The sequence below is a fragment of the Mauremys mutica genome, chromosome 11 (genome assembly GCF_020497125.1).
Source record: "Mauremys mutica isolate MM-2020 ecotype Southern chromosome 11, ASM2049712v1, whole genome shotgun sequence".
NCBI classification, from domain to species: Eukaryota; Metazoa; Chordata; order Testudines; family Geoemydidae; genus Mauremys; species Mauremys mutica.
In genome coordinates, this window is record NC_059082.1 from 64,307,774 (window position 1) to 64,320,499 (window position 12,726).

The 12,726-nt window shown below is 44.6% G+C and overlaps 1 protein-coding gene across 5 annotated transcripts in view; it reads right to left on the reverse strand.

Moving 5' to 3' along the window:
• The window catches only part of TXNDC11 (thioredoxin domain containing 11), a 105,897-nt gene that overhangs the window by 40,168 nt on the left and 53,003 nt on the right, over nucleotides 1-12,726 (reverse strand). For all 5 annotated transcript variants that reach the window (XM_044979404.1, XM_044979405.1, XM_044979406.1 and 2 more), the window contains one exon: nucleotides 7,211-7,323. In XM_044979404.1, the coding sequence (XP_044835339.1) occupies nucleotides 7,211-7,323 (113 nt within the window). The remainder of the gene's footprint in view (nucleotides 1-7,210; nucleotides 7,324-12,726) is intronic.

The window sequence follows — 12,726 nt, forward strand, 5'->3', positions numbered from 1 at the left end:
CTGTTTGGTGTTTTTTGCAATTCGAAAAGGTCAAATGTTTGAGATCAGGGGTTTTTATGAACTCAGGACCCAATTCAAAGCCCACTGACGACAATAGGAATCTTTCTGTTGACTTCAAGTCATATTGGATTTGACCCTTATTGGGCCAGATCATCTCCTTCACTGTCATTCTGTGTTACTTTGGTAGAGTAAAGGAGATAGAATCTGGCCCTATCACTTCTACAGAGGATTCTTCTGGCATGAGGGAATGCACAGTGAACACAGAACATAACCAGCTTGTAGGACACCCTCTTCCGCAATCCCTGGTATTGGGGAGCATCTGGGAGGAGGTATGGGGACCCCTGCCAAGTGGTATACATTTGAGCAGCCTGGGGGTTGCTTTAACCTGGAATGGAGCTGGACAAGGAATTGGGGGTCCATAACTGGTTCTGACACTCCTTCCCCAGTTGGCCACAGCAAAGAATCTGGCACTTATTGTCTCTACATTTTATGTACTAAAGACAAAAACACTAAAGTTATTTTCTAAGTAATAATGACACTGTGACATAAGTCTCCAGAAATTAATATTGTATTTCTGATACTTGTATGTAATGATTTACAAATCAACTTGTTAAAACTGACTAAGCAAACAGTTAAAAGAAAAAGTACTATGCAGTATTTGAAGTGAAATACTAAAGCTTCACATTAGGGGGCCACAAAACATGTGTGTGAACTTCTGAAGCAATTGTGCTGCAATGGTGAGAGAGGGAAAACAGTTTTGGATCTCATTCTCCATTGCTTGCACTTTGTGTAGTCGTTGAGCAAAGTAGATGTACATCATCATCAAGTCAGAATGTTTTTCACCCACTTTGCACAGGCACAAAATCAGGCCCTTCCTGTTTAAAAGTTTTTAGCAGTTTCTGACACAACTTCAGCATAGCAATGTCTGTGTTAATAGAAGTCTACACAATTTCTTACATTACTCATGACACCATAAAAATTATAAGTCTGATTCTTTTGCAGAGGGAGCATGTGCAGATACACTTAATAAACATACTCTAAACTTAGGCCAATAAAGCCCCCAAAACAAAGAACATACAAACAAACAAAAACCATACAAGAGTAAAAATAATGGAGGCAGAAGTCCAGAACCAGAAAGTTGGCTATCCAATTTATTGCACATAATGCAGCATGTAAGATTACCTGCTTCCTGGGCAGATGGCTTATATGTGCATTCAGTGCCAGCAACTTATCGCCCTCAAGAGACTGAATACAGGATCCTGAGACCAGAGTGGCTAAACTGGAGGAGCTAAGGAAGAGAGAGAGAGGTACACAGATGAGACTTTCAGGGACAAGGCAGAGTAGTACTACCCCAGTCTGACAGCCTTTGTGCTGTTGAGGGGGATGAAAGGCTTGGGGAAGGAGAACGTCAAGCTGGAGCAGAGGGAAGTGATCCCATGGTTGGGACCCTCCTTCCAGATGTAAAGGTATTCTCTCATGCTAAGGATAACCTTAATGGGAAGGAAAGAGGAGGTTACTTACTGTAACTGGAGGTTCTTCGAGATGTGTGGTCCCTATCTCTATTCCACACATGGGTGAGAATGCATGCCATGTGCCTGAGCCCAGAAGTTTTTTCTAAGCAGTGTCCATTGACCCACACATGTGGTATGTTTCCTCAAGCTTCTTCTTACCACAGTATGGTCAAGCTCAAAGCAGAGGAGAAGGAGGGCAGGAAGTGGAATACAGATCGGGACCACACATCTCGAAGAACCTCCAGTTACAGTAAGGAACTTCCGCTTCTTCTTCTTCTTCAAGTGATGGTCCCTATGCATATTCCACACATGGGAAGTGATTAGTGTGGCAGTGGGTGCAAGGAGCTTGATGGTAGAACCATTTGCGGTACAGCTTGTCCCATGGCCATGTCCACAGCTGCCTCATGGTCCAGGGCTTAGAGAGTTGTAAACGTGTGTACAGAACGCCATCTTGCGGCTTTGCAGATGTCTGACCGTGGAATGTCCGCTAATGAAGTGGAGGAAGTGGCCTGTGCCTGCATGGAATGAGCTATAACATCCCCAGGAGGGGGGAAGTTTGATAGCATTTCAGTATGCAGCCTGAGACCCACTTGGAGAGAGACTGTGAGGATGTGCTTGGCCCCTTGATCTCTCCGTCATAGCTACGAAGAGTCTTGGAGACTTCCTTATTGGTTTAGTCCTTTGTAGGCAGAATGCCAGGGTCTGCCTGACATCAAGGGAACATCTCTTGTCTGTAGGGGAGCGGTGTGGTTTCGGGCAGAACACAAGCAAGTGGATGTATTGGTTAAGATGAAATTCTGACCATCTTGGGGAGAAATTTAGGGTTTAGTCTCGAGGAAACCTTGTATTTGTGGAATACCACGTAGGGTGAGGGTCACAATCATGGCTACTAGTACACTGACCTTTCTGGCCAAAGTGATGGCAACCAGGAATGTCATTTTCATAGAAATGTGAGTCGTAGTACAGGTTACCATAGGTTCAAAGGTGGTCTCATGAGGGCTGAGAGGACGAAGTTAAGGTCCCACTGACAGGTGGTTTTGGTGACTGGTGAGATGGTTTTGAGCAGGCCTTTCATGAATGGTACCATCATAGGGGTGTAAAAATGGAGCATCCATCCACCGGGGGAAGGAAGGTGTTAAGTGCTGCGAGATGCACACAGATAGAGCTGAGAGCTAAACCCGATGTTGTCAGGTCAAGGAGGTAATCTAGGATGACAGTAATGGCCACTGTGTCTGGAGAATGGTGGGCAGCAGGCCCACTCCAAGAAGCAACGTCACTTTCCTTGATAGCACGTTCTGGTGTATTCTTTTTTGCTCTGGGAAAGGATCTGCTGGATCGGCACAGAACACAAATGGTCTGTGTCAGATGCCCATCCAAACACCAGGCTGCGAGGTTAAGTGCGCCTAGGTTAGGATGTTTGAGATGCCTTGAATTGCATGAGAAGATCCCGGAATAACCGAGTCTGACTGGTGGATGGGTAGAGAGCTTCAGGAGATCTGTGAACCAGAACTGTCATGGTCAGCAGGGTGCTATGAGGATGATGGTGGCTGTGTCCCAGTGCACCTTCCTGAGAACCTGATGCAAAAGGGGAATGGGGGGGAAGGCACATTGGAGGTGGCCTATTCATGGGGGTAGGAGAGCATCACCTTGAGAGTCTGACTACCGCGCCCCTGGAGCAATACAAGGGGAGACTGAGATTCACATGATGCAAAAAGGTCCCAGCTGGGGATACCCCACTGTGTGAGGAGGTCAGTCAATACTGTATCGTGGAGTGCCATTTATGATCCATGTGGAAAGTGCTGCTCAGTGTGTTTGCCAGGGAATTCTGGGTGCACTGCAGATACGCAGTCTGTAAGGTCACTTGGTTTCAGATGCACCAATTCCATGGTCTGAGCAACTCCAAGCAGAGGGAGTGACACCTGATCCATCTTTGCTTGTAGATGTAGACCACTGTAGCAATGTTATCTAAAAGAATTTATATGCGGAAATTGCAAAGGATGGGAAGAAAGACTTTGCAGGCAAGGTGGACTATCCTAAGTTACAGTACATTTATGTGTAGCCTGGCTTCCCTTGGCGTCCACATGCCCTGGTGGTCCATGTGGGAACCCCATTCAATAAAGGAAGCATCAGTCACAATGGTGGCCTGCGGAGTGGGAGAGTTGAAGGGGGTCCCCGATCATGATCTTGGACGGATTGGACTAACAAGCAAGAGAGGTCCGAACATCTGAGAGAACTGATTCTGGAGTCTATGTGGTTCCTGTTTGGCTTGCAGATCAGGAGGAACCAGGTTTGTAGGCATCACAGGTGGAGTCTTGCAAAGGACATCATGTAGATACAAGCTGCCATGTGCCCCAAAAGGGAGAGGCATTGGTGGACTGTCATGTGGGATTTACAGCAGATGTGGACGATTCGGGTGCTCATCGCCACAAAGCGCTCTGTCAGGAGGAAGGCCCATAGAGTTACCGAGTCCATTCTCGCCCCTATGAAATTTATCGTCTGGGTGACAAAACAGACTTATGTTCATCTACACAGATTCCTAGTGTGACCGGGTATCTAGATGGGCCACAATGAGAATGCCACACTCAGGGCGGACAGCAAGAAATAGGGCAGACAATTCCCAAAACTGGTGGTTTATTGTACAATTAGATTCACCAAACCAGTAATAAAAGAGCTGCTGCAGTACCACACTGGTTGACAAGAAACCAAACACAGTTCCCTTTAGGTATTCCAGCCCTTGGCTCCCATCTAGACAACTAAGACTAATAGTGAGGGTTACTGAAGCGTGAGTTCTTCAAGGACAGCAGGGATTCATCTGTTTTAGCATTGAAGAGATTGGCTTCAACGAAAGGGAGGTCCTCAATGGTGTTTTGAATCTACTGCGGGAACCCTGATGACTGAAGCCACAAATCCCTGCGCATCACTAGTTTGGGGGCTACAGAGCAGAAAACAGTGTCGGCTGCATCCACTGCTACCTGGAGGGCCACCTTTACAACTAGTGTACCCTCATCAACTAGGGCCTGGAACTGGGCCTGGTCTTCCACAGGGAGCTTGTCCTTAAACTCTGCTAGCCTGCCATATGTGTTAAAGTTGTACTTAGCTAACAGAGCCTGGTAGTTAGCTATGCAGAACTGCAGACCTGCCGATGAAAAGGCCCTCCTGCCCAGGAGATCCAATCTTTTTGACCCCTTGTTTGGCAGAGTGGACTTTTGAGGGTGTTGATGGGATTGTTCTGTGGCCTCCTGGACAACTAATGAGTTGGGGCCAGGTGGGTAAAGAGGAAGTCCGCCACTTTAGCCAACACAAAGCTGCATTTCTCAGCTCTTTTTGGGGTAGGGGCACACAATGCTGGAGTGTGCCACACTGTCCAGGTTGGTTCCAGTATAGCCTCATTTATAGGGAGAGCCACTGGAGTGTCCCTATGACTGGAGGATGCATTGGGGGTCCTGGACTTCCTCCAGCGGAATCTGTAAGTCAGTAAGCCACTCTCTGCAGGAGTTCATGATAATGCTGAGAATCATCCGATGGAGAGAGCGGCAAGAAGCTGACTGCCTCATCCGGTGTCAAGGAGGCTCTGGTCAGAACTGGCAGTACCAGTTTTACATCTCCCTCCTCATAAACTGATGGAGCCGGTTGCTGCGCAAGGGAAGAACGATAGGACCCTTGTGATGGTGCCTGCTGCCTATAGGACGGGTTCCAGGGGTTCCAGTAGGGCCAGAATGTGGGCGCCATCAGTTTGGGTGGGCCCCAGGGGAAGCGGTATCTGGGGAGGGGGTCACAGCTGGGCAAGGAAGGGGTGCCTGCGGGGAGGAGGTGAAACTGGCTGGCCTACATCCTGGGCTCTTGCGGGGCAGGAGTGAAACTGGCTGGTCTACATCCTGGGACTCCTCCGAGTTGGATGACAGTTCTGACTGAAACAGCAGGACCGCCAGTACCAGAGGGCCCTGGTCCAACGAACGGGGAAGGGGCCATTCCTGCAGCAGGAGCAGCAGTTCATCCTCTGGTGTGGGAATGTCCCAGAGAATGGAAGGGCCCGAGAGGAGTGGGGATTGCAGGTACAGAAGAAACACCTTTGGAGACAAGAAAGTCTCTGTACATCCCAGAGTCCACGGGGTTCCCATGGAGATTCTGGAGGGAGCTGTTCCCATGGTCAAGCCTGGTCCATCCACATAGTGTCAAGGCAGCACCATCCGAGTATCTGAACCTGCACTCATAGACAGACATTCTAATAGCCCCAATACCAAGGTGACCAGCGACATCAACAGATCCCGCTTCTTCTTAGCCTTATCCTCCAGCACGGGGGGTTTTAGCACTGGTTCCATGGGGCCTGTGCACAATATCTCACCCGACCTGGCACAGCTCGGGCAGAGAACATGTCCCTTATGAACAGTTTGCTGCGGGGATCTGCTGTTGTATCTTGCTCTCATGATGGGACCTCTCCTTACTTTTAGCGCTGGTGGTTCCACACCTTGGCTTGTGCTCAGAGGGGCACTGTCGGGCTGTGGAGGCCCCTGTATGGGGGTCTCCATGACCAGGATCCAAGTGTGTCTGGGGGTCTAAATTAGCTGTTATCACTCAAGAAAGATCTTGGAATCATTGTGGATAGTTCTCTGAAAACATCTGCTCAGTATGCAGTGGCAGTCAAAAACACTAACGAAGTTAGGAAAGATAATAAGACAGAAAATATGATAATGCTACTACAGAAATCCATGGAATGCTCACACCTTGAAAAGTGCCTGCAGTTCTGGGCAGATATATTATAAGATATATTATACCTGGAAGAGCAATAAAATGATTAGGAGGTATGGAATGGCTTCCACATAGGAGAAGAGATTAAAATGACTGGGACTATTCAGCTTAGACAGAGACAACTAAGGAGGAATATATGATAGAGGTCTATAAAAATCATGAACAGTATGAAGAAAGTGAATAGTGAATAAGTGAAAAGTTTCACATAACACAAGAACCAGGGTCACTCAAAGACATTAATAGGCTTCAGGTTTAAAACAAACATAAAGAAGTACTTCTTCACACACCACACAGTCAATGTGTGGAACTCATTGTCAGGGGATGTTGTGAAAGCCAAAAGTATAACTGGGTTAAAAAAAGAATTAGGTAAATTCATGGAGAATAGGTGCATCAGTGGCTATTAACCAAGATGGTGAGGGACGCAATCCTATGCTCTGGGTGTCTCTAAAAGTACAACTGCCAGGAGCTGGGACTGGATAACAGGAGATGGATCACTCGATAAATTGCCCTCTTCTGTTCATTCCCTCTGAAGCATCTGGCAGGCACTGGCTACTGTCAGAAAACATGATACTGGGCTAGAAGGGCCATTGGTCTGATCCAGTATGGATATTCTTATTTCTGCTATGAAGTGTCAGGCCAGCATCAGGAATGGAACTGAGTGGTATGTTACTCTTAAAAAACACAGTACAAACACAATAGCATCCATTATTTAAAACTAACAAAACCCAAACACAATTACTTACTTTTATCTTCCACAGAAGGACAATAAATACTACACTATGGAAATGTCAGTTCTTACATACTCTGCATTCTAGCACGTAACAGCTTTATGAATGCTCTTTGAAGCACTGTCATCTTCTCTGTTTATATAGTGCCTAGCACAATGGGTCCAACCTAGTTGGCATCTGGTTGCTACTGAAATATAAATGTTAAGTAATAATAATAGTACTCACAAGCGAAGTGTTGACATGTCTATGAAGGTACACACTTCCCGAGCGCGTCAATGAGATCTCCTTTGCAATTTGTTTATCCGTGATCACTCCAAAGTGTATTGTTCCAAGGTAATCTGAAAGGGTACATTTTCAGTTTTAATAAAATTTTGAAACACTGAAGGAGAAGAGCATGTTAATACTGTTATATCCCTTTAACCAATAATGATTTTATCATAATAATACTTAGCAACTATGTAGTGCTTTTCACCTGTAGATCTTTAAGTACTGCTACAGACTAGGGGCTGAATGGCTAGGCAGCAGTTCTGCAGAAAAGGACCTAGGGGTTGCAGTGGACAAGAAGCTGGATATGAGTCAACAGTGTGCTCTTGTTGCCAAGAAGGCTAACGGCATTTTGGGCTGTATAAGTAGGGGCATTGCCAACAGATCGATTGACGTGATCATTCTCCTCTATTTGACATTAGTGAGGCCTCATCTGGAGTACTGTGTCCAATTTTGGGCCCTACATTATAAGAAGGATGTGGAAAAATTGGAAAGAGTCCAGCGGAGGGCAACAAAAATGATTAGGCGGCTGGAACACAGGACTTATGAGGAGAGACTGAGGGAACTGGGATTGTTTAGTCTGCAGAAGAGAAGAATGAGGAGGGGGATTTGATAGCTGCTTTCAACTACCTGGTGTTCCAAAGAGGATGGATCTATTCTGTTCTCAGTGGTAGCAGATGACAGAACGAGGAGTAATGGTCTCAAGTTGCAGTGAGGGAGGTTTAGGTTGAATATTAGGAAAAAGGTTTTCACTAGGAGGGTGGTGAAGCACTGGAATGGGTTACCTAGGGAGGTGGTGGAATCTCCTTCCTTAGAGGTTTTTAAGGTCAGGCTTGACAAAGCCCTGGCTGGGATGATTTAGTTGGGGATTGGTCCTGCTTTGAGCAGGAGGATGGACTAGATGACCTCCTGAGGTCCCTTCCAACCCTGATATTCTATGATTCTATGAAGTACTTTACTAAGGAGGGTAACTATCTTTATCTCAATTGTACAGATAGGGAAATAGAGGCAGAAGGCTAACCTCATGTCACACAGCAAGACATGACAAAACAAGAAACAGGGGAATTATATTGGTTTACTCCATTTGTTTATAAGAACAGAATGATCAGAAACATAGATAAACATGATATGTTGGGGAAGAGTCAACATGGCTTTTGTAAAGTGAAATCATGCATCACCAATCTATTAGAGTTCTTTGAAGGAGTCAGCAAGCATGTGGTTAAGGGTGATCCAGTTGCTAGTATATTTGGACTTTCAAAAACCCTTTGAAAAGGTCCCACACTAAAAGCTCTTAAGCAAGGCAGGTAGTCATGGAATAAGAGAAAAGATCCTGTCATTGATCAGTAACTGGTTAAACGACAGAAAACAAAGGATAAAAATAAATAGTCAGTTTTCACAATGGAGAGAGGTAAATAGCGGGATGCCCCTAAGAATCTGTATTGGGACCTGTGCTGTCCAACTTATTTATAAATGATCTGGAAAAGGGGGTGAACAGTGAGGTGGCAAAATCTGCAGATGATACAAAATTACTCAAGATAGGTAAGTCCAAAGCTGACTGTCAAGAGTTGGAAAGGGATCTCACAAAACTGGGGGACCGGGTAAGAAAATGGCAGATGAAATCCAATGTTGATAAATGCAAAGGAATGCACATTGGAAAACATAATCCCAACTATACATACAAAATGATTCCCCCTAATAAATTTACAAATCTTAAATTTAAGTAAGCTTTCTGCTCATTAATGCAACCTTTCTGAGAAAAATCTGTTACAATAAAATTAACATTCTGATTGAGTCTCACAAAGCCGAACAATCAGATCAAAACTTCATCAGTCTGTAAACGCACTCATAGTATTATATAGATGCCATGGAGATCCAGACATAAGCACGCACCATATTACCTGAGCCTCCTTCACTCATAGAGTCTAATTATCCTCTTTCTGAGTTTGAAATATTGAATAAAGGAATATAAATATAAAATAAAGCGATCAGCGATCCATTTAAATATAACTATTCTGCGTCATTCTAAAATGAATACAAAGTGCTTAGCACCTATGCAGCCATATATTTTCTATACACCCAATTATCACTGTAAATTACATTGTATTATTACTGAAAGATGGGACAACAAAAAAGTCAGCTTGGCCTTCTGTAATCATATACAGGAAACGTGTACTATCCTCATATCTCTAGTTGCCACATTTAGACACAAGCATTTAGGAATTTACATGATTGTTACTTGACTTTTAACATTCCATAAAAATATTCTGCACTTTTCCGCATCAGAAAAACACATGGTATCATGTTAAAATAACTATGCATTATAAGAAGGTGAAATAAAGACCATCACCTTCAAAATAAGGATTGGAAAAACAAGCAATGCCCTTTGAAATGTAGGGTTTTCATTTGTTCTCCATTTAACTTTTTATATTTAACTGCAACAAAACTATGTTAGTGCACATGTGTAACTGAAAATGACCTGCTGTAATACAGTAACAGAAAACAAAATCAGACATATTCAATGGCTTTTCTTCACCCTCTGGAAACATTTGGAAGTATTTTGTATGTTACTATACTATATATTTTATTTTTATATTTTATTTAACTTTTCACAGGTCCCTTAGGAGAAGCAGCAGACCTACTATATATCAGAATACTGTTTGTTTCTAGTCAATATTTGAAACTGGGAGTGAAACAAAAAAAAAAGTGACCTTTCAAGTTTCCTAAAAGAATTCCTTATGAGGTCACTTATGATTCAGGGGAAAAATCCCTTAAACCAATTTAGGATTTTAAAGCTGCACTGACATCCAAATGTGAAACAGGGGGTATACGCTGGAAAGTACCTACTGAAAATTAATTCTTTAATCCTCCTCCCATAGATAAAAACAGGTGCTGGGTGTTGGAATAATATTAAAAATAAGATACATAATTTGTTGAGTAAAGTCAACACTGAAGACTGTCATCCACCACTAAACTATAAATCATTCCAACAATTACCCTCAGAGGTCTGAGAAGTAAGATGGCCTGACTACAAGACTCTAGGGTAAACAGACTTTCACATATCAGTGAGGAAGCTCTGGATGACATTGAAGATTGGAGTGACAGAAGTGCCATGAAATTCAATAGTACAAGTGCAAGATAATGCAATTAGTCTCTAATAAAAGAAAACTACTCACCTTATAGTACTGGAGGGTCTTTGAAATCTATAATCCTTATCTATATTCCACTGTGGGTATTCATATGGTCCATGTACCTGGAGCTGGAGAATTTTGAAATCGGTGTCCATTCTGCACATGGCTTACCTCATACTTCTGACCAAGGAGATAAAGGGTGGGGTGGACCAACCACCTCTCCAGTTCTTCTCTACTGTGAATCAGAGAAGATCCAAAGCAAAGGGGAAGGAGGGTGGATAGTGGATACAGATAGGGACCACACATCTCAAAGAACTTACAGTTACTATACGGTAAGTAACTTTCTCTTCTTCAAGTGTTGATCCCTATATGTATTCCACTGTGGGTAACTGACAAGTAGTACTCAAATAGGAGGAAGGTGCAAGGCTGTAGATGGCAGAGACAAAGGACTGCTGTTCCAAAAGATGCATCAGCAGAGGAGTCCTGTACCAAGCCATAGTGTCTAGCAAATGTGTGCCCTGAGCTCCATGTAGCTGCCTTACAAATAGCAGTAGCAGCACCTCAATGCAACGCCATATGTGTTGCTTGCACTCTTACAGAATGAGCTCTTACCCCATGAAGAGGGGGAAGATTAGACAGCTGACAGCAGAACAAAATACAGCCCAAGATCCATTTTGAGATTCTGTGAGAGGATATAGCCTGACCCCTCACCCTTTCTGCTATGTCGACAAATAGTCTAGGCCAGCAGCGGTTCTCAAACTGTGGGTTGGGACCCCAAGTGGGTCGGGACCCCATTTTAATGGGGTAACCAGAGGTGATGTTAGGTTTGCTGGGGCCTGGGGCTGAAGCCGACACCTGAGCCCCCACACCCAAGTGGTGGGGCTTAGGTTACAGGCCTCCACCCCCTACCCCTGCTCAGGGCAGTGGGGCTCAGGCTTCAGTCCACCCTCCACAGGTCGTGTAGTAATCTTTGTTGTCAAAAGAGGGTCACAGTGCAATGAAGTTTGAGAACCGCTGGCCTAGGAGGTTTCCCGATTGTTTTAATTCTCTGCAGGTAAAAGACTAAGGCTGACCAAATGCTGAGGGAATGGAGCCTCCTTATTTCTGAGCATGCATGAAGTTTTGGGAAGAACACAGGCAAGTGGATAGACTGGTTCAGGCAAAGCTCAGACTATTTTAGAATGTAAAGCTAATGAAACCTGTTCTTTATGGAATATAGTGTAAGAAGAATTTGCCATCAATGCCCCCAAGTTCACCAATTCCCTTGGCCGAGGTGATGGCTACCAGGAATGCAACCTTCATGGATAGGAGAGCCATGGAGAAAAACCTAATGGTGCAAAAGGAGGTTTAGTGTGTACTGAGAGAACAAGATTCAAGTCTCGATGAGGAGTAGGCCTTTTTGTAGGAGGAAAGGTTCTTATTAGGCCTTTCCAGAATCTGCTGGTCAGAAGGGGTGCAAAGATTGTGTAGCCCCATGAAGGTGGATGGTATGTACTGATTGCTGCCAAGAACACTCATAAGGAACTGAGAGACAAACCTGCTGTCTTCAAGGAAAGAATATAGTCCAGAATGAAAGGAATATCTGTGGCTTCTGGAGAAATAAGTCTTTGAAGTGCCCAGACAGTGAAACACTTCCACTTGACTATATATCATTTCCTAGCTATTAGAAAGGATGCTTTGTACAGCTTCAGAATACGATTGCTCTAAGGATGGTGCCCATCCAAAAACCAGGCGCTGAGATGAAGCAGACATGCCTTGAGATGTCTGATCTTGCTGTTCCCCTGAGTCTAGAGATCAGGAAATGATTGGTGCCTAAGGCAACATGCATAGGAGGTTCAGAAACCAAAACTGCCTGCGCCAAATCTTGCACAGAATTTGAGGCAGAAGTGGTAATGGAAAGAAGGCATTGTTCAGATGATCTGACCAGGAGAGGAGTAGAGCATCACCCTTTGAGTGGTGACCCAGGGCTCATCTGGAACAGTATATGTTGCACTTCCTGTTTGCTTGGGAGGTCAACAGGTCCCTGGTGAGAATCCCCCATAGAGCTAAAGTATTTACCACAGAGGCGGGAAGCTCCCAGTCATGATCACAGTGTCTGCTGAGAGAGTACACTAGCACATCTGGTTTCTTAGGAGGTACACTGCCAATGGGGTAATCACTTTGAACTGCTCGTAGCTCCAGAACATTGATGTGCATTCTGGACTCTCAAGATGTCCAGGTGCCATGCACTGTACAGTTGTCTATGTGAGCTCCACAACCCAAGAGAGATGTGTTAGTAACAATTGTCCTGTCTGGTGAGGAAGCGAGGAATGGAACGCCAATGCAAACCTGATGGGACAATATCATTTG